Source organism: Vombatus ursinus, unplaced genomic scaffold (genome assembly GCF_900497805.2).
Source record: "Vombatus ursinus unplaced genomic scaffold, bare-nosed wombat genome assembly UNPS02000026.1, whole genome shotgun sequence".
Taxonomy (NCBI): domain Eukaryota; kingdom Metazoa; phylum Chordata; class Mammalia; order Diprotodontia; family Vombatidae; genus Vombatus; species Vombatus ursinus.
In genome coordinates this window covers 127,298-153,172 of record NW_020939804.1, presented here as the reverse complement: position 1 = coordinate 153,172, position 25,875 = coordinate 127,298, and the positions used below count along the sequence as shown (strand labels likewise).

Here is a 25,875-nt window from a genome sequence, read left to right as displayed (position 1 = left end):
CTTTGTATCTTAATGGCTAAACATAATGCAATGAAGACTGTAATCAAGGTTAACTTAGCATTGTCCAAATACTAAATAACTACCTAATCAGCCACCAAAGCTGAAAATGGGAAAGTAAACATCCTCATTGGCTTGCCTAGCAACTCAGCTTGGTACAATAGTTTGGTGCCATTTTTTTATTTCTGAGAGATTTGCTAAAGGACACAGGAGTGTGCAATAGCCAAGCTCCAGATAATATTATTCTGCAGTTGAGTCCTCCTCCCCGTATTTATTTTTATAAATAAATCTCTCTTTTCACAGGTATTATTTATTATGATTCTCTTTATTGCTGTTTTAAGGAGGAGGGGGGAATCTTTTCTTGCATGTTTCACCTTCCTTAAAATTTATGTCATTTCCACTAAGAAGGGTGGTGCTGTCATGGATTTGCTTAAACTTTAGGGGAGACAGACACAGTGATTTTTCCATTTTTCTTTCTGAAACAGCCCTGACTCTATCATTCTACTAGAGTTCTATCACACTAGTCTGTCTCTCAGCTGGGGAAGACAATTACTGAGGAATAGGCAGCAAGGATGCCGAATCTCTTGTCTTCCAGAAGCATACTGTCTACATCATAGTGTTTGTCTGCTTCTCTGCCTCTCTCCCTCCTTCCCTCTGTCTCTCTCTCCTTCTCCTCTCTTTATTTTTATTAAATAACTTTTCTCTGAGGAGGGATGCAAATGCTTTAAAAAGCATTGTAGAAGAGCTGAGGGGAAGAATCCCAAGCACAGAAGGATAGCTCCAAGATCATAGAATGTCTTGGGCAATGTTTCCCAACATCAATTCTGAAACATCTAAGACTGCCACCAGTCATATCAAGGGAGTGTCATGGAATCCTCAGAAATAAAAATGTAAGCTTTTCTTGACTTTTAGGTGAAAGTGTTACAAAAAACAAGTAGCCTCAGGGTTTCACAAATCCAAAATTTCTGGGAATTAGTGGCCTAGAGATCATTGATGAAAGTCTATAGTCCCAGGAGTTCACTAGCTTTCCAAATAGAATACCCCTAAATTAGAATTAATTCTCAAATCTACTTTTACTCACTAGTTTGTTCCTCTTCCCCTTCCAGATGACCTATACTTATGTATGCAAAGTTACTGAATGGTATCAGTGTTTCCCCCTTACAGGTATGGTTACCAATGATTGCAGTAACCCAGAGATAGATGAAAAGATAGAGAAGTTAGTAAGTGTTAGAGCTTGTGAACTAGAGTGATTTGTATAATTTAAAGCTGTTTGGATACAAACAGGTATCCTGGTAGGTGGGGAACAGATAAGCGAGACAAAAGAAGCAGTTTCTCATTTAAGATGTTAGTGTAGAGAGTAGAAAGTCACTGGTCTACCTTTTCCCTAAAGATACATGGGCCTTGCCATCCTTGTGGCTCAGAGCCCTTAGGACTATCAGGCCTTTCCATCTGCCCTTCAGCTGTGTACTCTCCTGTAATTAGAGTGTGAGCACTTGAGAGTAGAGACTATCTTCCTTTCTTATTTGTATCTCTAGTACTTAGCGCATTGATTGGCATATAGTAAGTGCTTAATAAATACTTTCTTATTCATTCATTCATTCATTCATTCATCCATTCATTCATTCCCTACCTGAAGAAGAATTTCAAGTAAAAAGGAAACAACTTCTGGGAAGTATGAAATAGCTAGGTGGTACACTGGATAAAGTGTGGGGTCCAGCTTCAGAAAGATCTGAGTTCAAATCTGGCCTCCTAACACTAGCTAACTCTGGGCATTTCATTTAACCACTGTCTTCCTCAGTTTTCTCAACTACAAAATGGGGATAATAACAGTACCTACCTTCCTGGGTTGTGAGGATCAAATGATAATTTGTAAAGTGCTTAGCACAGTACTTGGCACATAGTAGGTACTTAATAAATGCTAATTTCTTTCCTTCTTAAGAAAGTTCAACAATTTTCACATTTTAAGTGAGCACCCTTTGTTTTTTTTTTAAGTTGCTAATAACATTATTTTTTTTAAAAAGCAATCATTTCTGGATACATCCTTGTATACTTACTCAGGATTTGAACCTTCTCTTGTGACCATGAAAAAGTTAGAAAAAAAGAACCAATACAGTAGCTATGTTTGACAATGCATGTACCATCCTGACCCCCTGAAAACCCCTTCTCTCCTCCTCCAACTGTATGTCCGTTGAGAAGAAGGGGGTAGGTTTCATTATCTATCTCCCAGACCAAGATTGGCTTTTTATTTATTTATTCAATTTTTACAGTTCCTAAGGGATCCACTCTCTTTTCATGCTCTTTTCCTGTAATCCTTGCAAATATCATTCTCTTAGTTCTGCATCACATACGACGAGCATCCAGAGAGGTTGAAATGACTTGGTCATGGTCTCGTAGCCAAGAAGTATCATCGGCAATATCTGGATCCGGGTCTTCCTAACTCCAGATGCAAATGAAGCATTCCATTGATCTGTCTCTTCATTACAATACAGATGGATGCTGGTGGCAGGGAATGAAAGGGCAGGGATAAGTGAGTAAAACAATCTTGGCACTAAGCAGTCCTGGGATCAACTTAATCTGGCATAGAAAAAACTCTGTCCTCTAAAATAACTAACATAATACAAAAGAGAAAGAACCCTTTAAGCCCAAGGAAATACAATTAAAATAGGAATTTAGTGGAGCAAGGAATAAAAATGACTTTGAGCTTTCAATTAGGTACCAGCCAAAAAGAAAATAAAACAGTAAGGAGGGGCCCATTCTTTGGCATATTCTGCTTATCAAAAAGCCAAGAACTCATCTCCCACCTCCAAAGGCATGACTTTAGAATACTAAACGATTCAACTTTTGGGAAAGAAAAGTAATGAAGTGTGAAATGGTTTTGCTCCCCTCCTTTAGGAAAGCAATGGAGACACCTCTTTCATATCCCAAGTTATTAATTTGTTCTCTTCTAAGAAGATAACTCTGTATTCTTTTTATCCATCCTCATCTTTCCAAGAACTTGAAATATTTGATTCAGAAAGAAGCATATCTTAATAAATCATATCTATATGATTGGTGAGGCTGCATGTCCAACCAGACAGGATCTTGATATTGAAGCTAAGGTTGATTGGGAATCAGTTATTGATTCTGAAATATTAGCTGTGTGACCTCAGGTGAGTTACTTAACTGATCTGATTCTGTTTCCCCTTTTGTAATATTGAATATTTCTTACCTCACTGGATTGTTTTAGAAACCAAATGAGATTCATTTAAAATTCTTCACCAACATGAAATCACTATATAAATGCTGGTTATTATTATTAATTATCATAACCATCATCATTAGGAAAAAAATCTCTCATTCAATTTATTTAATGATCTGAATCTCAGTTCCCCCTTTTGTAATACTGAATATTATCTTGCCAGATTATTTTATAAACCAAATGGAATTTATTTAAAGTTCTTTGCCAAAATGAAATAACTATATAAATGCCAGTCATCATCATCATCATCATCATCAGGAAAAAGCTGATGATGCTGTCCAGTGGAGCAAGATAGGAAAGCAGAGACAGCATGAGTAGCAGAGACATAACATAAAGGGAAGAGAGCCAAAGACTCACAATCCCACCAAGTCATGCAGAAATGTGTGATGTGGCAGAAGAGGGGAGCAGAGATGTGGCCCTGATGGGTCTCCTACATTTTTCTTATTGTAGGCGTGATCAATAATGATAATTTGATGGCCCACCTACCCCCAAGCATATGGATTTTTCCTGAAAAAGAAAAAAAGCAAAGAAAGAATTCAGCACATTGCCAAGGGACCATCGACACATTCACTCAAACTGCAGGACAGGGGTAGAGGAAGCCATGTAGGACGAAGAGAGAGGCTGGGGATAGTAGCACCAGATATTTACAGAACAGTTCAAGAGATAGACAGTTACAATTTATACATGGTGCCAAGTGAGCAGGGATTTCTCTCCCTTCCTCTCCTACAAGCCAAAACTTGGTAGAGTCAATCACTGATTATTTGTGAATAAAAGTCAATCGATTTTGTAATGTTGTTCATCCCTACCTCATTTTCTTCACCTGTCCTACCCCCAGCCAGTGTCTAGAATTCCTTTCTCCTCAGTTTCAAAGGCCACATAAAGATGGCACCACATTTTCCTCATGCCCACCCACCACCCCACCCCAACACCTTCTGTTAGAACTCCATTAGACTTTCACCACAGACCCCCAAAGGCTTTTAACAGAACCATACTGCCAGATCCATGCAAACATCCAAAGGGTTTGGCTTTCCTGCCCCAGGCAGGGACACTCTTGCCACCCTTCCAAGGCTCTTGGGATGGGATCAGCACTAGCCATTGAAAACAAGATGAGAAACCAAAGGGAGCAAAGGAAACCTACAGAAAGACATAAAAGCGGAGATGCCCTGGTTGGGTTTTGGGGGTTGTGGGGGAGGGTCTGTCTGAAGGGTCAGATCAGGTGTTGGGTTGTCCACAGGGGTGAGTTTGTATTTCATCTTAAAGGCAATAGGGAGTCCCTGGAGCTTGAGCAGGGGAGTGACAGTCAGACTTTTATTTTAAGAGTATCAGTTATGAAGTTATATGAAGAATGGGCAATCTCGAGAGGTGGTAGGCTCTCCATCCTTGAAGGTTTTTAAGCAGAAACTAGAAAAGCACCTGCTATGGATGTCTTTTATGTCCAATTTGGACTACTTGGCTGTCAACGTCCCTTCTAACTCTCAAATTCTGTGAAGATGATTTAGAAAGAGAAGAGGCTAGAGGCAGGGAAGCGAATCAGGGAGCTACTGCCATAGTACAGGTGAAAGATGTTGAGCATCTGAATTTGGGGGTAGATAGACATGTGAGCAGAGGGAAAAAGGGAAAGATGCTATGGAGACAGACCAACAAAACTTAGCAAGTGATCAGACATTGTGGGTGTGTGATAGGGAGGTGTCAGTGAGGACTGAGGTTATGATCTTCCTAGCCTCAAATCCAATATTTGTCTAATATGCCGTGTGCCTCTGCCATTTTATCAATGGTGTCATTACTGGTATTATTAGTATCCATTCCAATCAATATGGTAGGGAAGAAGGTGTGCTGAATTGGAAGTCAGAAGACCTGGGTTCTAGTTCCATCTCTATCACGAACTCACTGTATGATACCAAGGGAACATGAAAACCATCCACAACCAAGAAATGGCCTCTTCACTCTGTGACCTGGAACTGATATTGGAAGCAATCCAGATGAGAATAGACTAAACTCTCTCCTTCCCTCTTCCCTTTACCTTGGGAATGCAACGTAAAACTGTGTGTGTGCAATACAAGACGGTCCTGCACCAATGCCAGCACAGGGTTCCTTATCATCTCCTTCTCACCAGTTGACTGACCCCTTTACTGTCTGTGAGCTGAGAACTCTCTAAACTTGCTGCTGCTGACTTGGTGAGAAGTGGTGTGCAATGCTCTGTTCTCCAGGCCTAACCATTACTGCTTTTCCTACTGGCCCCCTAAGTTGTCTTGGGTTGGAAAACTGTTTCATCCTGACTTTTCGTTGGTTCTTCCACTCCAGAATTTCATTTGAAGCATTATTTAAACTACTTCATAGAGCTGGAAAAACAATAACAACATTCATCTGGAAGAACCAAAGGTCCAGAATATCCAGGAAACAAATGAAAAGAAATGCAAAGGAAGGTGGCCTAGCTGTACCACATCTTCGATTGCATTATAATGTAGCAATCATCAAAAGTACTCGATGCTGGCTAAGAAATAGAGTGGTGGATCAGTGGAATAGGTTAGGTATGCAAGACACAACAGTCAATGACTATAGTCATCTACTATGTGAGAATTCCAAAGACCCCAGCCTCTGGAGTAAGAACTCACTATCAACCAAAACTGCTGGGAAAACTGGAAAGTAGTGTGGCAGACAGTAGGCAGAGATCAATATCTTACATCCTTTACCAGGATAAAATCAAAATGGGTTCATGATTTAGACATAAAGACTGATACTTGTAGTATACCAGGAGACCAAGGAATAGTTTGCCTATCAGATCTATGGAGAATGGAAGAACTGATGACCAAACAGGAGATAGAGATCATTACGAAATGCAAAATGGATCATTTTGATTACATTAAATTGAAAAGTTTTTTGCAGAAACAAAGCCCATGCAACCAAGATTAGAAGGGAAGCAGAGAACTGGGAAAGAATTTTGACAACCAGCGTCTCTGATAAAGGCCTCATGTCTACCATATATTTCTACAACACAACTAAGCCAAATTGATAGGAATACAAGTCATTCCCCAACTGACGAATGGTCGAAGGATATGAAGAGGCAATTCTCAGATGAAGAAATTAAAGTCATTCATAGTCATATGAAAAAATGCTCTAAATCACTATTGATTAGAGAAATGCAAATCAAAACAATTCTGAAGTACCACATCACACCTATCAGATTGGCCAACGTGACAAAACTGGCAAATGATAAATATTGGAGAAGATGTGGGAAAATTGGAACATTAATGCATCGTTGGTGGAGTTGTGAACTGATCCAACCATTTTGGAGAGCAATTTGGAATTGTGCCCAAAGGGCTATAAAAATGGGCATACCCAGCAACAGCACTTCTAGGGCTGTATACCAAAAAGATCATACAAATGGGAAAAGGACCCACGTGTTCAAAAATATTCATAGCAGCTCTTTCTGTGGTGGCAAAGAATTGGAAATGGAGAGGATGCCCATCCACTGGGGAATGGCTGAGCAAGTTGTGGTCTATGAATGGAGTGGAATACTATTGTGCTATAAGAAATGATGAGCAGGCGAACCTCAGAACAACCTGGAAAGACTTGTATGGTCTGATGCTGAGTGAAGTGAGCAGAACCAGGAGAACGTTTGTAGACAGCAACAGCCACCTCCTGTGATGACTAATGTTGACAGACTTAGCCAGCCCGTCTCAGCAATACAAGGATCTAAGACATCTCCGAAGGCCTCGTGATGGAAAATGCTGTCCACGTCCAAAGAAAGCACTAAGGAGTCTGAATGCACATCGAAGCATACTGTTTGTTATTTTTTCTTCTGCTGTTGTGTTTTGTTTCCTTTCTGACGGTTCCTCCTATTGGTTCGAATTCTTACTTACAACATGACTAATGTGAAAATATGTTGAATAGGAATGTATATGTATAGCCTATATCAGATTGTGTGCCATCTTGCAGAGGGAGGAGGGGAGGGAGGTTGAGAAAAATTTAAAACTCAAAATGTTACGGAAGTGATTGTTGATGAATCAAAATAAACTAATAGAAAATGAAGTAATTCAAGGGATGTCCTCTTTAAGAAGAAAAAAAAATCAGACTCGGAGGGGAAGACCTTCAGGGTTGCTGGCCAAAAGAGAAACAGTTACTATTGATATTCACTCAGCAAGTATGCACAGAAGAAATCTGTGTCTGGGGTGACAAAGTTGAGTGTTTTTGTAACATTCCTCTTTACACACATAGGGGCACTCTGGGCCTGGTGAAACCTGTGTATCCAAAGGAGTCAACAAGAGGTGTGAACTCCGGGGGCTTCAGGGCTGCTGCGAGCAGCAAGGGTTAACAGGTTGAACTGCAGGGTTGCAGGCTAGAGGAGTTGACGCCTCGTCTGGGAGGCCCCTCATCTGGGGCGGGTCTGCCTCCTATAAAAGGAGGGCATCCTGCCCCTCAGAAGCACTGTCTCCAGTGGACCTGAAGTCTCTTCCTCTCAGCTGCTGGAGAAGACAAGCAATTGGAGAGAGAAGAATGGCCGCTGCTAGGGAAACGCTGCAGGAATGGCAGAGAGAAACCAACTGTAACATCTGTAGGAGCTACTTCTCTGAGCCAGTCACCATGGGGTGTGGGCACCGCTTTTGCAGAGCGTGTCTCTCCCGGAGCTGGAGAGTTGCAGCCCCAGCTTTCTCTTGTCCTGAATGCAGGCGAGTGTCCCAGGTCAGAGAATTCCCGGCAGTCGATGGGCACCTAGCGCGGTTGACTGACCTGAGCCAAGAGCTCTGCTCCCAGCTTGTGCAGAGCACTGAGGCACAGAGCCGGTGTACCAGGCACAAGCACGTGCTCAAGGTGTTCTGTGAAGAGGACCAGACACCCCTCTCTGTGAGATGTTCCCGGAGCCCAGGGCATGGGGCTCACCAGCTCTCTCCTGTACGAGAGACAGCTCACAGTTTCAGGGAGAAGCTCCAGCGCATTCGGACCCGCGTGCGGAAGCATTTGAAGGAAGCTGAGAAACTGCTCGCTAAGGGGCAGACACCTGCTGTTGACTGGCGCCGCATGATCTCAGCAGAATATACCAAACTTGAGGACTTCCTCCTGTCGGAAAAATCCCGACGCCTTGAGAGGATGAAGGAGGACGAAAGGGCAAGCCGGGCCAGACTATCCCAGCGTCTGCAAACCCTTCAGGACCTCCTGCTAGAGCTGCAGAGAGCTGACCACCGACCCAGTGTGGATCTGCTACAGGGAGTGAAGCAGTTGCTGGGGAGGAGCGAGTCAGTGTTGTCCCAAAGGGCCAAGGCTGCCACCCCAGAGCTGGGAGAAGACCCCCTCCCTGGAGTGATAGAGATCCTCAGCGGTTTCCGAGTGGACATCACCCTGGACCCCACCTCAGCCGGTCCCTGTGTGACCGTTTCTGAGGATCTAAGGAGCGTGAAGGCTGAAGAAGGCTGGCAGGTGGAGAACCCGCACCCCGAGGACCTTGCTCGCCATTACGTCTTTGCTGAGCAGACCTTGAGCTCAGGCAGACAGTACTGGGAGGTGGACGTGACTCAACTGCCTCAGTGGACACTGGGGATCCATACCCCACACTCAAGAATAAAGAGGGGCAGGAACGTGGACTCCTGTCCCCCTGTGTTTCTGCTTCGCTGTGTCAAGAAAGAAGAGGGTTCCTATTTCCAATCATATCCTGGATCGCTGAACTACCGAGTGAGAGGCCCTGTGCCCAGGATTGGGGTGTACCTAGAAGATGCCCCTGGCACGATTGCCTTTTACAACGTTCTCCAGCGGTCCCTCATTTATAGGTTCTTCCCCATTGTCTTCACAGAGCCCATCTCACCCATCTTTTCTCCTGGCCCCCCACTTCCAGGAACAAAGGCTGGTCCCATGACTCTCTGTCCAGTGGACTCTCATCTTTGTGCTTGCTGCTATTCCCCTCTGTGAGCATTTCTCCGGGGAGCAATTCTCAACCCAACCCTGGGCTCCCTGGCTGTGGGCCCTCAATTTCCAGCCTTCCCTGCAAGTCTACTTCATGATGGAGCGCCTCACTGCTCACAAAATAGAGACTTTTCTTCCACGGTGTAAACTGATTTGAACTTTTGTCACTCCCATTCCCTTGCGATTTCTGTAACCTTTACTTTGCACTCTGTTTGATATAAAATGAAATAAATTTTGCCGTTCACTGTGCTTGTCCATATTTTTGTTGTTTTTCATTTCGTTTCAGTCCTGTCCAACACTTTGTGACCTTACATGGGTTTTTTTGTTTTTGTTTTCTGTTTGTTTGTTTTTTCCCCCAGAGATGATGGAGTGGTTTGCCTTTGCCTTTTCCAGACCATTTTATGGATGTAGAAACTGAGGCAAACAAGGTGAAATGACTTGTCCAGGGTCACAGAGCTACTAAGTGTCTGAGGCTAGACATGAAGTTAAAAAAAAAATAATAAGAAGACTTCCTAACTCCAGGCCTGGTATTTTATCCATTTTCCCCCATCCAGCTGCCCCCTTATGCACATGAGAATAAAATTAATTTCAAAGGGATAATAAAATTAGTTGGCAAGCATTCACAATGCCCTGTGATTGACTTCTACTCCCTCAGAATGTTCACATCCCTAATTGGGTATGGGTGTGGGAATGGCTATTTAAGGGCAGGTAACTATTGAGTGTTTGTCTCTTCCAGACACAGTGAGAATCTTGGTAGAAAGTTCTAGTACAAATTTCAGAAAGAAATACTCTCTTTCATCACCCTGCATTTGGTTTGAGGTTCTATTCTCACTTTTCACTCTTCTCTATGATGGGGCCAGGACCCCTCTAGTTCTGTACTGCTCCCTTCACCCAGGGCAAGAGGGGCCTTTCCAGTTAATTCCTCAAGCTACCTACGCTAATACACTGCTGCACCCCATCTTTCTTCTGGTTCAGCTGTTCCAGGGTTTTTCCTGGGATGATATTTTCTGGGCTTTCAGAGGTTAATAGGAGAGGGTAAGAGAGACTCACCTCTTAGTCCGCCATCTTGGCTCCCCGAAGTGGAAGACCTGAGCCTCATTTTCTTAAACTTTTTTTTTTAAAAAACCCTACAATAATGCTTGTATACTCTACTTCTCATAGTTGTTCAAAGAAAAAAATGTTTCATAAACCTTAAAAGTATATAAAACTAGAAATCTGAGTAGTTATTCTCAGTTATTATTAATAGCACCCTTACACTAATGGCTGAGGGTCTCTAGGTCACAACAGTTGTTTTGACATCTTTTTTTAAAAAATGCTAAGCCCAAAACTTCCCTGAAAATTCATAACAGAGCTAGTAATTGGGGTCCCTAAGCAAAAACATCCTCAGGGGGGTCCTGTCATCCCTCATTGATTGCCGAATAGAGACAACTCTACCCCTGAGCTTTGCCACATTATGGGGGCTACTTAAGACATGTTTTATCTGCAGAGAGAGAAAAGCCCCCTTGCAGGGATTGTGTCTCTTGAGTTTTCAAGCTTTGCAGGGACTTCTGGGACAGGAGTAAGAACAATGCTGAAACTCATTATTTTCCTTACTACTGTTTCAACTCCCCTTTGCTTTTTCTACTCCAGGGCTGCATGATAAAGCTCCCCTGGGACTCATGGACAACCTGCTCTTGGACACTGAAGAGGAAGTCCATTACTGTTTCCTGCCCCTGGACTTGATCCCCAAAGTGTCACCCCACCCTGGTGACAGAAGACAATCTGCTGTGCAGCTGGCTGAAAATGTGGCTCTGATAGAGTCTGAGTGTAGCCAGTTCTGTTTCATGGGTGATTGTAAAGCTTCTCAGACAGGGCCAAAAGGGGCCAGGCTGTGCTGCCCTCCTGGCCGCTTCTCTCACATCTATCACTTTATTTTGTTTTTAAAATGCTCTGCTTCTCTCCCTCCCCATTAGGCCCCCAAACCCAGATGCCCCACAAATGTAAGAGAGGGGACACAACATCAAACAATGATTTGTTCTGCTTGGCCCCTGAGAATAGAACTGGGGAAAAAGAAGTCTAAGTTGCAGAAAGGAAAATTGAGGTAGGGTAAAAGGAATAACTTTCTAAAAGTGAAATAAAGGGATGGAGTTCTTCAGCATTTGAAACATTCAAAAGGATGACCAAGTATCTGAGATCATGCAGAGGGAATTCCTATTCAAGTACGCTTAGACTGGATGACTTCCCAAGTCCCTTCCAACTGCTGAGGTCCTAGGTTCCGATCCCACTCCATCCCCGTTGTGGAAGACGAGCCGCCCAGACTTGGACTGTGCCTTGGCTCAAGGGGAGTGAGCATGGGAGTCATGGCAGAGCCAGCCACTTGGAAACCACTTAGCATTAGGCTCCCCAGTGACCTCCTGAGAACTCTTTTGGCATCTTTATTTCATGACTGCCTGTGAGCAAAGGTAGCAACTGGAAGCTCTGAGTTTTGGTGTCAAGTGTTTCTGGAGAAGCAACATAGTTTCATAGGAAACAATCTACCCTGAACTTCCAGAAATTTCATTTTTCAGGGGGTCTTACCATCATCTTGGGAGCCAAACCTGAATAAGTTCCTGCTGCTTGCCTCAGTTTTTCTCACTATGAGATGAGTCCCAGGTGATTACATAGAAGCTGTTCTCAACCTTTCCTGACCACTGAGTAAGAAAAAAGAGGCTTTAAACTGTCACGAGTTCAAGAGAATCATAGAACATAAGGGCTAGGGGGAACCTTATGAAATAGGAATTGCTTCCAAGAGCTCCCCAAATGACCAGTGACTCCTGGATCAGCCCCTACCCCACTATTCAGAAGAGAATGTTACAGCTGGAAGATGCCTTAGAAATCATCTTGTCCAACTCTATCATCTTACAGAGAAGAGGACACAAGGATTGCCTATGAAATTAGCTAGCAGAAGATGGAATCGCCTTCCTTGGAGTTTTAAAAAAGACTATCCGCTCCTATCTGAGAGGAACCTCCCTCTTTCACCCTTCCACATCCTACTCGGCATTCTTAGAGGATATAAATGAGTTGAAGACTCGTCTAGCTTTTTGATTATGTGAAAATAGCTGGATGAAGTAATAGCTGAGCTAGGCTTTGAGGATAAGGTGTGATTAGGATTCCAGATATTATTCCATACAACAGTTTCAAAGCCATCAGTCATATGCTTCTGAACCTCCTAGTTAATTCACGCAGGATTTTAGAGTTGACTCCATTTCTGCCAAACGTATTCCAGTCCAGGCAGGGACAACCTGCATGTGCAGCCTGCCAGCCAAGACTTCTTGTCCAGCTAACTCTTATCTAACTGGCAAGAGAACTGCCTCTTTCTGGAATGACCTAAACTCTTGCCAAGGGGTTAAAATGCTAAGTGCCAGGGCGGGGTATGTTCTGTTCTGTAGGCATAAGCTTCGGAGCCCCAAACCTGACAGAACCAACCTTAGCCCATCATACTTTTACACAGGAAAAGAAAGCGATTCTAAACATCTATCACATTTAAAGCAACAAAATCAAAATCCAATCAAAATGGATCACAAATTGTTTCAGACCAAAGACTGTCTAATGGAATCAACAACACTGGAAAACTGGGGGAAAGCATAGAAAATGAAAAGAAATAATTAAGGTTTGAATAAGCACAAGACTAAAAACAACTTCATTAACTCACTGTATTTTCTCTTGCTTTTCAAGTGAATTTTCTCTGCTCACAGAAGGATTTGTTACCACATAATTGTGCCAACATCGATATTTTGGAAGCAGAAATGGACATTTTGGAAATTCCAGAGCTCACAGAGGCAAGTAAGGGTGCAAAGGGTGAACATGGGTACATCCTCCAGGGAAAATTCTGACACCCTTCCCCGACTCACATTCTAGAATAACTATGGCTGAAGCATTTTGTAAACCTTCAAGTGTTATATAGCTGGTTGTGAGTATTACATGAGAGACACCACGTGTTTGGAAAGAGTACTGGACTTAAAATCAGAAGATCAATCTTCAGCTCTACAAGATGTATATCTCTAGACAAGTCAAATGACTTCCCTGATCCTCAGTTTTTTTATCTGTAAAATAGGGATAAAATTTTCATTTCTTACTTCGAACACTGTGAGAAAAGTGCTTCATAAACTTGAAAGCATTAAAAATGAATTGTTATTGTTATTAATTGGAAGGGAAAAAAAGAGCTAAAAAGTTTGCCTTACTCCCACATGCCAGATAGCCATCTGACACTTTGGTTTGTGTGAGAGTGAGTAAAAGAAGAAAATTGATCATTGGAAACTGGGTTCTAATATGACTTGGACTTACACAAATGGAGAAGTCAAATTTAAACAACCAGAAACTTACTTGGAACCCTCCATCTCTTCCCTACTCCCTGCCTAACTGAGTGTAATGTGCTATCCATGTTATTGGGCATGTGGTAAGCACCAGAAATGCTCACAGTGGGGTACAGAGCACAGTGGTGTGAGCACCTCCCCTGAGACTCTACCTGGGGGGAGTTGATGGTGGATGGGTAAGATGTTAACATGAGCATAGAGTGTGTTTAATAAAATTGTTTGTTAAATGCATGGATGAATGAGTGAGGAATGCACACAGAAAAAAAAGAAGATCCAGAGATCTGAGAAAATCTTGCAGGAACAGAGTTTAATGTCTCTAGGAAGCAAGCATTGTTTAAAATTATTGAGGATCCTGAAGAAATTTTGTTTATGTGAGTTAAAACTACTGACATTTACCTTATTGGAAATTAAAATTCTTCTCCCTTCATGCTGTATTTCAAAGGACTCTGAGCGTGTGAATGTGACATAACAGAGTTGACTTTTTGATCACGGTTTGACTATATAATACATATATATGTGCATGTATATACACATATTTTATACATATAGTCAAGCCATGATGGTGTGGTATTATATAATATATGTACACATATATGTTTACTTAATTAAAATATATATTCTATATATAGTATTTACTCATTGCCATAGAACCAAAAGGAATAAAACAATATATACTAAGTAGTGCCACTATAATATACTAAATAAGCACCACAATAATAAGTACCACTACAATATACTAAATAAGGAACACAATATTTCTATGTTGTTTTTTTTTTCTGAGACCTAATCAGCCCACGATTTATAGGTATGCTCCCAATCCAGGAATTCCTGGTGCTTAAGACCAGGCTCTAGTAGCATCTTCCACTGATTTTCCAAAATATCAAAGTCCACTTGGGGAACTTAAGAACCGGGGTTCCTTAACTAGCATTTGTCTCACCTTCAAGGGCAGCCATTGGCTATCTGAATCTGGATACTGATTCTTCCTCTGGTTACTCTACTTCAATTTTCCCCCCACCCCCTCACTGCTCAGCTCATAATCCTCCTCTTGCCCAGAGGCATAACTTTGGAGTCACAGCCTTATGACAGAAAAGCCTCTCCAGGGCCAAAAGTAGCTATTCTTCGGGTCAGTGTCATCAGGTCTTCCTTTTCTCTCTCCTCTCCAAGGTTGTGCCTACACCACACATCCTGTCTTCCCTGGCTTTTTGGTCCTTTCCATATCAGTCAATGCTGGGTGAACATCTCCACTTTTGGAAGCTTTACAAGGACTGCTTAAAAAACATGGAGTCAAGTACTTATCAGTTAGAGCATAGATATAATCCCTGTTACAGTTATTTGTGTATACCTTGTGTCCTCCTGCTGTATCATGAGCTCTACCACAGCGAGTGTTGAATATTATTTAATATTTGTATCATTTCCAGCATACATTATGTAATAGATTGTTGCTGTCAATAAATGTTTCATGAATATTTCAATAAATTTTCATGAATAGTCTAAATACTAAGTAGCAATCCCATAAATATTTTCTATTGCCTTATAGCATTAACTCTGGATTACAAAGCTCAACAAAGTCCAACTCCAGTGCTAATCATAGATGCAGGTGTCCCCAGGTTCTCTCGGACTATGTCAGTGGAGATGCTTTGAGTATAGTCTAGGCAATAGACTATGTCCACTAACTAAGACCCTAGCTAAATAGGGGGAAGTTCATCACTAGGAGGCTTGCTGGTTGCTAAAGAATTCTTTGATCACAGAAATATTAGAAACAAAGAAAAAAAGTGAATAGCCTCCAGTTCTAGCCAGCCCACCAGCCCTCTTTCACTTCTGTAGTGATGATGGCAAAGCAGTGGAGAAGGGGATGTTTTTGGACTGTCTATACCCAACAACTTAACTCTTAATACCCTCTATGTAACATCTTTGTCCAGTGGCCAACAAGTGGACAAATGGACCTAGAGGAAATGAGTCATGTTGACCTTGACATTCTTACTATAAATGAGGCCAGAAAAGAAAAAAGAAGGTCCAGCAACATGGAAGGATGGTCCTCACACAGCTTCTTCTTGGATAGGCAAAGAAATAGATTTTTGTCACATTTCCAAAGGCAAGAAGAAACATCATTTCAAGTGATCCTTGTTCATCTTTTATTGCAGTGCTCATGGTAAGTACCTACAAAAAGATCATTGCAACATGTACCAACATCTGTTTCAGCGTATGAGAAAGTAGAGAAATTTCATGAAGAACTCAACATGATCTTCCAAATTAAATCAATGTATACTTTAATATTTTACATCTTTGATGCAAATGTAACCACCAACCAGAGAGGAAGGTAAAAAAACATGCTAGAAAACATGATTCAGAAGTATGTTTTCTTTAAACGAGACAGGCCAAAGATTTGTAGACTTCTTTGTGTAAATGTATGTATGCGTATATAATATACATATGTTTGCATACATGAGTTAGGGAGCACTGGACGTAGCAAACACTGAATAATTGAATAACATCATGAAAAAGGAAAATGATTACAATCTATCAGACAGGAAACAACTGGTTACCAGTATAGGAGCCATTTTCAAATGAACTATGTATAGTCACAATATAAACTTGTTAGAGCAAAGATAATGAGGAATGAAATTGGGGAAACTCCAAGTTGATATATTTTTAAAGCTTTTGACACTGAAAAAAATGACTAAAAGAACAGATATAACTCAGGCTATTACCATTTCCTTGGGAAGTTTAACCAATGTAAATCAATTACCACAATAAGGAGATTTTTAAAAATCTAGAAATTGTTTCAGGCAGCAAACATTTGATTTTCTTGGCAAATGGAGACCATTGGCAGCTAAAGAAAACTACAGTTTAGAATATAAACTCATTTGCAAAATCTTACGGAAGAAGATGGTTAAAATTATAAGCCGTATCACCTCATAAAAGAGAAGCAGCAGAGGAAGACACAGGTTTACAGAAAGCTTGGCAAGAGGCCCAGTTAGGCCAGATCACCCCCAAGAGCATTGAAGGATAAAATTGGAAGGAAGAAAACATGAAAAATGAAAAAGATCTGTCATGATCTCTATAAGAAATTATGTTCTCCATTAATGAACAGTGGAACTACTTGTCCTATTTGAACTCTTAATGTAACCCCTGGTATGCTGCATGATGAAATAGAAACATCACTAAAGAAAATAAATATGGGGAAAATAACTGGACTAGGCCAAGTATATGGGTCCTATGGTGGAGGCAAATAATTTTTGAAGGCATTAAGGGATCTTAAAGATATCTGAAAAGAGTGATGATAACAGGTGTTTGGGGAAAAAAATGACTCATTACCCCCCCAAAAAAGTAATCAAGAAAATTCAATAACTATTGACCCATAGAATAACTGGCATTTATATAATGCTTTTAAAGTTTTGCAAAGTACTTTACATAGGTTATCTAATTTGAACTTTACAACTATCCCTGGTCAGGATACGAGTATTATTCTCTCCATTATACAGATGAGGAAACTGAGACCCAGAGAGGTTAAGTGACTTACCCAGAGCTGCACAGCTACTAAGTGTTGGAGACAGAACTTATACTCAGATTTTCCTGACTTCAAGGCCATCACTCTATTCACTATGTCACATTGCTCACTTTCCCATCTACAAAATCCTTGTGAAAATAACCAACACATGTATAGAGACCATCATTTAAATGGTTTAAGAAGGTTATAGGCTTTCTCAAACAGTGTTCTAGAACCAAGTCTTTTAAAGCATACAACTAAAAGGGGCAGCAAATGCAAGATTCTTCTGTGCTGAGTTTTAAACTATAAAAATTTTTGATTCAATAGAGCAAAATACCACTTTAAATGCTCTCCTCCAGGGAGGTATGTATCTCCCGTGTGTTGTAATTATAGAAGCTTCTTTGAAAGATGTGACAACCAAATAACTTTGTTCATTAACAGTGATGATAAATATCAAGGAAGGCATAAAATAGGTAAATGTATGTCTGACAAAGGTGTTTGTCACTAAATGATCCAACAGAGTCCAAGTGGAAGAGAGACTGCTAATAGATGGTGATGTTCCACATATGCTCCTGTTTCTATATGGATGTGTTGATGGAGCCAAGCCCTGGAACCCTGTAGAGCTTCCTAGATGAGATCCATAATTACCCAAAAGAATTCAGTCTACCCATCCACCCCGGAAAAAGCACATGGATGAAGAATGACTCTTGTTCAGGCTGTACTGTATAATTGAATGGATGGCCCCTAGAGTTGATCCCGCAGTACATCCATCTTGGACAAACATTGCAGATAGGCAACGAACTGGGTGAAGAATGGAATCGGAAGAAATGAGACTGGGTTACACATGTGAAATTGTGTAGCACTTTTGTTGACTCCAAGCTTTTTCTTGAAACATAGGCCCATCATTTTAAAATCAATGGTCTAGTCATGAAATGCCACAGTTTCAAAAAAAAAAGTTCTAGGTCAACACAAAGGGAAATGGAAAGGCCCCAGGTAGATGTGAATAGACCACAATGTAATACTAACAAAAAAAATTACACAAGAGAAATGGCATAAAATCAGATGCATGACAGGAAACAGGTGGGTTGGTCATGAATCAAACTTGAGGGATATCTGGTGGAGAGTCCACATGCTTTGCTGGGACCCAAGCGATATCAAGAGACCTATAGAAAGGCCGAAGATCCATTGGGTGAACCCATTATGGAATATTTATGGAAGGACATGGATCAGAGTTAAACAGATGAGAAGTAGCAGGGGGATAGATTTTAACTACCGTCACTGGAGTGATTATCCATATCATTGCGATCACAGATACATCATCAAAGGATGAATAGAGCTGAATAGATTTCCTTATCCATTAAAAAAAAAGACAGAAATTAGATGATGTACTAAAGGATTTCTAAGCTCTCTTCTAGCTCCAAATCCGTGATCAAAAGGATTGCGCTTACTTAGTCAAGGGGAGACAAAGTGACCTCTGACACTCTTCACACACAGTGCTCCTGCCACGTTTCTTTCAGTGAATCAGATTTAGATGGAAGCAAACTGTACGTTACAGGGAATGGTGTTCTCTTCCAGCATGTCAGGTAAATCCCTGAATATTTCTCCTCTGGGAAAAAGATCCCATTGAAAATATGAGTTTAGCTTGAGTTTTACCACACATAAGACCCTAAGCTGCCCAGAAAGGGTCCCTAAACTGCAGAGGGATGAGATAACTTCCATTTTCTTGCTTTGTTGACCATTGTGACATTAAAGTCATGAAAAGGAGCCCAGTTTCAACATGGGTTCTAATGTTGCCTTTCTAGGAATAAACTAGCTCCCTGAACTCTTGTACGGACAAGATCCAGGATAGCAGCACAGAGAGCCAGGAATTGGAAGGTAGTTACTTCAGTCACTCATAGCTCCCATGCTTGAGGCCTGCATAATACATAAGAACATTAGTTACCCAACTTATATATTTGTGTTCATCGTGCTTCATCCCAAAGAAGAGTCACTCATGTGAACTATTAGGGAATCTCTGGTTCAATTTGGATGGCTTCTGGAATGATCACTTGTTAACCTGATGTTCCTAGAGTATTCTTATAAATACATATTCTCATAAAAATACGACCAGAATTTCTTAAATTTTAATGAGGGAAGTATATGTTGGAGATGATAGGTTGAAACTAGTGCTATGTTCTTAGTATTATTGGTTTAAAGAATAAACATCCTCAAGGTTGAGGGTGAAGGGTTTGGGGCAGGGGGGGAAAGACTCAAGTTCTCCATGACAAAGTGTTTCTTTTGGATAGGAATTGGCTGGGAACCCGCACGCTGCCCCTAAGAGAGACAATTTCAGAGGTATATGAACTCTGGACCTTCTTGGACAAGAGGGACATCACCTATAAACTTATGAAAGTTGCTCTGAAAACACATCTTGAACCCAAAACTCCAACTCACAAGTTGCTTGGTAAATGAGTTTATTGATCCAAATCTGCAGTTTAATATCAAGGGTAGGGGTGTCAAAGATTGCAAAGATGTGGTAACATGAAACTGGATATGGCTAAGGAGAGTGTATGAAAGAAACAACAACCTAGAGTCAGAAATCAAAGTCTCCATCTAGAGGACAAATTTATTACTAATTCCTCTTAGGATAAGAGCCTGAGTGTCATGATCATTATTATCATAAAATAATAGCTGTCAAGAATTCATAAGGCCCTGAACACTCTTCGTAAGAACCCTGGACATGGAAAGCAACCATATCTGCCCTTAGTGAGCTTACATTCTATTCTTGGTTTACTGAGTACTTAACCCCAACTGACCTCAAGTGAAAAGTAAATAATTTAGTTTGGGCACAGCTGTATTAAATGTAAACATCCATTTCTCTTACACATCTAGATATACCTTCTCTCTGTAGAAATTTTAATGGTTCTAGAGTGATAGCTCTACCACCATCACCAATCCTCAGATAACGCTTAGGTCCATTCTTTTGCAAAATGTTAATATTTTGGTTTTTCCCAACTACAGGTTAAAAACAATCTTTAACATTCATTTTTTTAAATTTTGAGTTCCAAATTACCTCTGTCCCTCCCTCCCCTTCCCCGTCATTGAGAAGGCAAGCAATTTGATAGAGGTTATACAAGTGCAGTCATGCAAAGTATATTTCCATATTAGTCATGTTGTGAAAGAAACCACAGAACAAAAAAAAAAGAAAAGAAAAGAAAAAGAAAATTTTTTAAAGTATGCTTCAATCTGCGTTCTGATGCCATCAGTTCTTTCTCTAGAGGTAGATAGCATTTTTCATCATGAGTTCTACAGAATTGTCTTGGATTGTGATATTGCTGCAAATAGCTAAGTCATCCACAGTTGATCACAATATTGCTGTTACATCTTAGATTCATTCTTACCAATTTCTATGAAATGTCCCAAACACTAAAAGTAGACACTTAAGAACCACAGTCAGCCCCTGAGATGGAGCTGGAGAATCGTCTACCCCAGGGGTGGGGAGCTTTCCACCTCGAGGCCATATGTGGCTTTCTAGGTCCTTGGGGGCAGCCTTTTGATGGAGTCCAAGTTTTGCAGAACAAATCTTTTTTATTAAGGGGATTTATTCTGTGAAGCTTGGATTCAGTCAAAGGGCTGCGCTTGAGGACCTAGAGGGCCACATGTGGCCTCGAGGCTGCAGGCTCCCCACTCCCAGTCTACCCCAAATGTCCACTTTAATAGAGTACGTTGCTTTAGAGATAGTAGTTCCTGAGGGAACCAGGCTTCTCAGCTCCCTGCTGCTCTCCCTAGAATAATAACTCACATTTCTTTGGTATTTACCACTTACAAAGCACTTTCTTAACAGAAACCCCATGAAATGCAAAGTACAAATATTATCATCCCTATTTCACACACTATAAATGACCAAGTGTCCACTGCGTTGGCATATCCAAATCTGATTCACTGAAAGAAATCTGTGGAGAGAAATGTGGCAGGAGCACTGTGTGTGAAGAGTGTCAGAGGTCACTTTGTCTTCCCTCGACTAAGTAAGTGCAATCCTTTTGATCACGGATTTAGAGCTAGAAGAGAGCTTAGAAATCCTTTAGTACATCATCTAATTTCTGTCTTTTTTTAATGGATAAAGAAACTGAGGTTCAGAGAGGTTGAATGACTTGCCTAAGATCACACAGATGGGTTTGGATACAGGCCCTCAGACTCTGAATTCTGTGCCCTGCCCATGGCATCCAGCTATCTCTTAGAAATCGGAAATGTTGGGCACTGAGTTCGGGGCCTCGTAGTTGCGTGGCCTCATAGTGATGTTGAATCTCTGGGTATTTACTGCATAAGTCCTAGAAATCCCCTACCTCATTCCCCCTTCTGGTTCTGTGATCTCTCCATTGTAACTGGTTTTTCTTAGATGAATCTTGGGCAGAAGAGATCACAGTCTATGCACCTCATCATCAGATCATCAGATGTTTATGTAGGAAGCCACTGGTATGCAATCTCCCTCCAGACCCTACTGAAGGTACTGCTCTCTGTGGGTTTGCCTTTCTCCTCTTCCTTTCCGATTTGTTTACTGTACTTCACTAGAAGTTGTCACCATGACCCATAATAATAATAGTTTAAATTTTACATAGGACTTTAAGATTCATAAAACACTTTGTAGTATTTCATTTGATTCCTAGAACACAGTGAAGCAGGTACTGTAAATATTATTATTCCCATTTTCTAGATGAGGAAAGTGAGGCTTACAGGCTAAGTAATAACTTTCCCACCTTCATCGAGGTAGTAATTGGCAGGTTTGCAATCCAAGCTGATGTTTTCTGTCCCTAAGTGCGCTGCTTATTTCACTGTGCCGTTCATGGACAACTGTAATAAATTTACAAGAGTCTACCCACATGCTTTTTCTACCAAAATCCAGTGGCCTTGAGGAGTGGGATGATGGGCTGAGGAGGGAGGGCCCCTCATTTGGTTTAGGATTGAGCACACTGCGTCAAGGGTGATTTTCAGGTACCATCAGAGAAGAGCTTCCCTAGAGAGCAGGGGGAAGGCTGGAAGCCCGGCAGAGAGCACCTGTTGAGATGTTAGCTGGAAAGATCTCCTATGCTTTGGCTTCCTGCTAATTTAGTCTGGCTGACAGGGAAGGTGGAAGACCCCAAAGTATCTTCTGTTAGAGGACGACGCAGGAAAATGAGATGGGAAACTAGAGAACCCAGAGGAGACCTGCCTCTTTACTAGGGAGATGAATGCTTGGAACCATCTGATTTCCTTCCTCAGTATCCAGAACTGCTGTCTAACCCCCAGAGAGTGTATTGGGTTACATATGGCCAGACTCTGCTAATGCATGGAGATGGACAAATGTTCAGATACATTCTCAGTATCCTCAGACTTGACAAACTGTTTTTATCCATTAAATTTACGTAAGTGAAAAAAAGGAAAATTACCTGAAGAAGGTTGCCTAGATTGATATCAGCTCTATCCAAAGGAGATATATTTGGGGCCATTGGGAAGGGTAAATTATTTCTGATATGTGAGCTGAGGTATTCTCCAAAAGAAATGAAACAAGCATTTTGGTTTCAATTCAGAAGGAAATTTAAAAGTCTTGGAACAGGAAGGGACCACAGAAATAATCAAATCTCTGTTTTACAGATGAAGGCTCCTGAGCCCAACGGATATTAAGTGACTTACTTGCCTAAGGCCACACAATAAGAGACAGAGCAGGTTTTGTGTCACTTGGTCCCTATTTGGTTTACTATCAGATGCTAGCTAGAGATGCTGTAGCACCAACATGATAGAGGAACGCGGAATCCCATGAGCAAAGTCGTATCAAAGACTTGGGAGATTAGAGGCCGCTGAAATTCTCTTCTCTCTTCCCAAATTGGTCTGAAGCCTGCGCTCCGGACCTCACCTTCACCCCGGGGGCACAGAAGAGCCGCACGTTTAGAAGAACTTTTTGCACTGGGATCCAGGGGAGGGGAGCGGGCGCCAGCCACAGAGCTGAGAGCGTGGGGACGGTGCCCGCCACCACAGGGCCGCCCATCGGTAGGGGGAAGTTTCCGCTCCACGGACGGATGTCAAATGGTAGAGCTGATGGGGGCCTACGCGTCTAGCACATTAGAGCAAGTTAACACAATGTCAAAGGCAGAAGGCACCTTAGAAATCTTCCAGTTCAACACCCTCACTTTACAGGTGAAGGAACTGAGGCTCCAAGCAGGAAAGGACTGGCCAGGACGAGAACCCTAGCTCCTAGATTCTGCCTGGATTCTCGGTCCATTCTTTCTTCCTTAGAAAATAGGACCACCTGGAGTCAGGAGGTCCTGAGTTCAAGTGTGACCTCAGACACATAACAGTCACTAGCTGTGTGACCCTGGGCAAGTCACCTAACCCCAATTGCCTAAAAAAAAAAAAAAAAAAATTAGGACCAGCTACCACAGAGAAGACTCCAAGTTTCCAGGCAGCAATATCTTACAGCCTTATGGAAACTAAGGCATATGTTTCCTCCACAGAAACCTCCACCCCTAGCAGCTGGCGCTGGAAGCTAATGAGCACAGGACCTGGGGATCCTTCTCAAAGGGACCCACGCCCATCTGTCAGGAGCAATGGCTCCTGCACATTCTTTGAGGAAGTACAGTGTGGCATGAACCGCCCAGCTTGATGGCAGCAGACCGGCCCCCGCTAAGACCAGCCTACCGTCCAGAGGTGAGAGAAGGGGCTAAGGAAAAGATAACCAGGGACCTCACCTCTGACAGAACTTCCTGAGTCCCCTCCCAGGTGCGTTGTTTTGAAGAGACCAGCCTTCTCATAGGATGACAGCATGAGAGGATCAGAGCTGGAAGGAAGAAATTGCTCAGTTCAACCTCCTCATTTTGTGGATGAGGAAACAGGGCCACAGAAGTTCATAGTTAGTACTCAGCAGAACCAGGATTCACATCAGCTGGTTCGACTCCAAATCCAATGCTCTTTCTCTAATCCCATACCTGGTTTCTCCCTGGAGATCAAGGAATTTCAGGCCAAAGGATGGCCTTTGGAGATGGGGACCTGTAGATAAAGGGCTCTGTATAAGGGAACCAGCAGAGTGTGGAGGGCTTATTAGGGAGAAGACTGCTTGGCAAGGAGGGAAAGGAAGAAGCGAAGGATCTGAGAGCAGGGAATAGCAAGCCTTAGAACAGGGAGCATGAGGCCCTGCGGGAAGGGAAATCTTCTGGGCGGCAGCCCAGCACCCCTCCTCCACCTCTGAATGACTCCCTGGTGGTGGAGGGGAGCAGGGGACGGGGGCCGACCTGCGTGGTTTTCCTAGCAGACCCTTCCCATCCTTCCCAGCAGATGGGCTGACCATCACAGGCTTTAAGGACGACCGGCACACCCAGGAACGGCTGCCCCGCTGGGTAGAGGTCAGAGTTCTCCCGGAGCTGGTCCAGGCCAGGCTAGGAGCGCTTCAAGGACAGCCTTAGAAAGCCACTGGTGGGGCAGGGAGGCAGAGGCGGCCGTGAAAGGGAGAAAGTCCTCAGTGGTCTCAGAGGAAATCCTGTCACTTCCCTGCCCATCGCCTCCTGAGGGGAAATGCCCAAGCAGGCAGGAATTGACATCTGATTTCTCTACGTAGGAGGGGTAAGCGCCAGTGGTGCCAAGACCCGCGCAGAATAGAAACCCAAGTGAAGGAGTCAGGCACGGCAGCAGACGCCAGTCCTGCTCCTCCTGGGCCTTCCTCTCACACGCGCTCACCCCCTCCATCTGCACCCGCCATGCCACTTCAGGGCCACAAGGCCTCTGGTGCGTGTGGTTAACCAGACAATGGCCGGGCGGCGCCCCGAAGTGGAGAGGGGGTGGGAGGTGGGACGGGACGACCTGGCTTAGTCATCGGGCACTTCAGGCACGAAGTCCTCACCCCTCGCTTTCCTCCTGTGTAAACTAGGGTGGGTGTCCTTAAGATCCCTTCCACCTCAAGCGTTCTCTGTGCCAGAGCCCGTTCCAGGGCAAAGCCGGAAGCCCTGGGGCAAGGGGCACGGGCCACCGGACCATTCCAAAGTCCCCACAGAACTCGCTCGTGGAGTCCTTCCTTGCACACAACCCTTAAGTCGGGCTGTTCTGGGCCAAGCTTCAGACTCCAGCCTCCCAGGCCGAGTCCAGTGCTTTTCCCCATAGGTCATGGAGAGCCCATTGCATAGAAGGCACTGTGGCTACTATTCAGGGGCCTTGGCCTCAGGAGTTTACAATCTAGTAGCATGGCCTGGCTGGGCAAATACATTTCTCTCTGGTTTAGGGCCCAGTGGGTTCTTGTTCGTTGCCAGGCTGAGCTGACAGGGTCAGCCAGACTAATATCAAACTCCTCCACAGACATTGGGGTGGGGGTTTGGGGGTTTGTGTGGAGAAAACCAAGGAGACTGGGGGGTGGGGTGGAAGGAGGAATGAAGGACCAGGACAGATTAGATTTTCTTTGCAGTGTAGCCATGAGAGGAGCTGGGCTTGGAAGAACCTAGCAGAGGAGGGAGAGCTCTTTCAATTAAAAATGCCTGAAGTCCTTTGAGGGGACTGTTAGGGATGAAAGTGATTGGAGTTGCTTCTCCTCCCCTGGCAGAAAAGCTCTCAAATTTGGCTCAAGTGGTCACATCAGAAAAAGGCAGCAAAAAGCTGAGACAGCCAGCACATTGAACAATAGTCAGGATCCCCAGAGATCTCAATGAACTAAAATGATGGGCCAAACCTAAGAAGATGAAATCGTGTAAATCCTACACTTGGGTTCAAAACATAGTTGCCCAAGTGTTGCACCTGGGGGTGGTCCAATGTCATCAGACATCAATGGTGGAAAATGTGGAGGAAGAGGGGCCCAGAAAGCTCAGAGTGAATTGACAGTGGGGCATGGCAACCCAAAAAGTTCATGTAATCTTTGAATCAATAGAGAAAACACATCCAGCAGGAGATGACAGCCCATCAGTCAACATTTAGTAAGCACCTTCCATAATCTCTGGGCTAAG

The 25,875-nt window shown here is 42.8% G+C and overlaps 1 protein-coding gene across 1 annotated transcript; it reads left to right on the top strand.

The window, feature by feature from the left end:
- The first annotated feature begins 7,816 nt into the window (after positions 1–7,816).
- On the top strand, positions 7,817–9,133 carry LOC114044342 (probable E3 ubiquitin-protein ligase TRIML1). The gene has a single exon (XM_027864132.1). It carries the CDS (start codon positions 7,817–7,819, stop codon positions 9,131–9,133), a length of 1,317 nt encoding a protein of 438 aa, XP_027719933.1.
- The last annotated feature ends 16,742 nt before the right edge of the window (positions 9,134–25,875 follow it).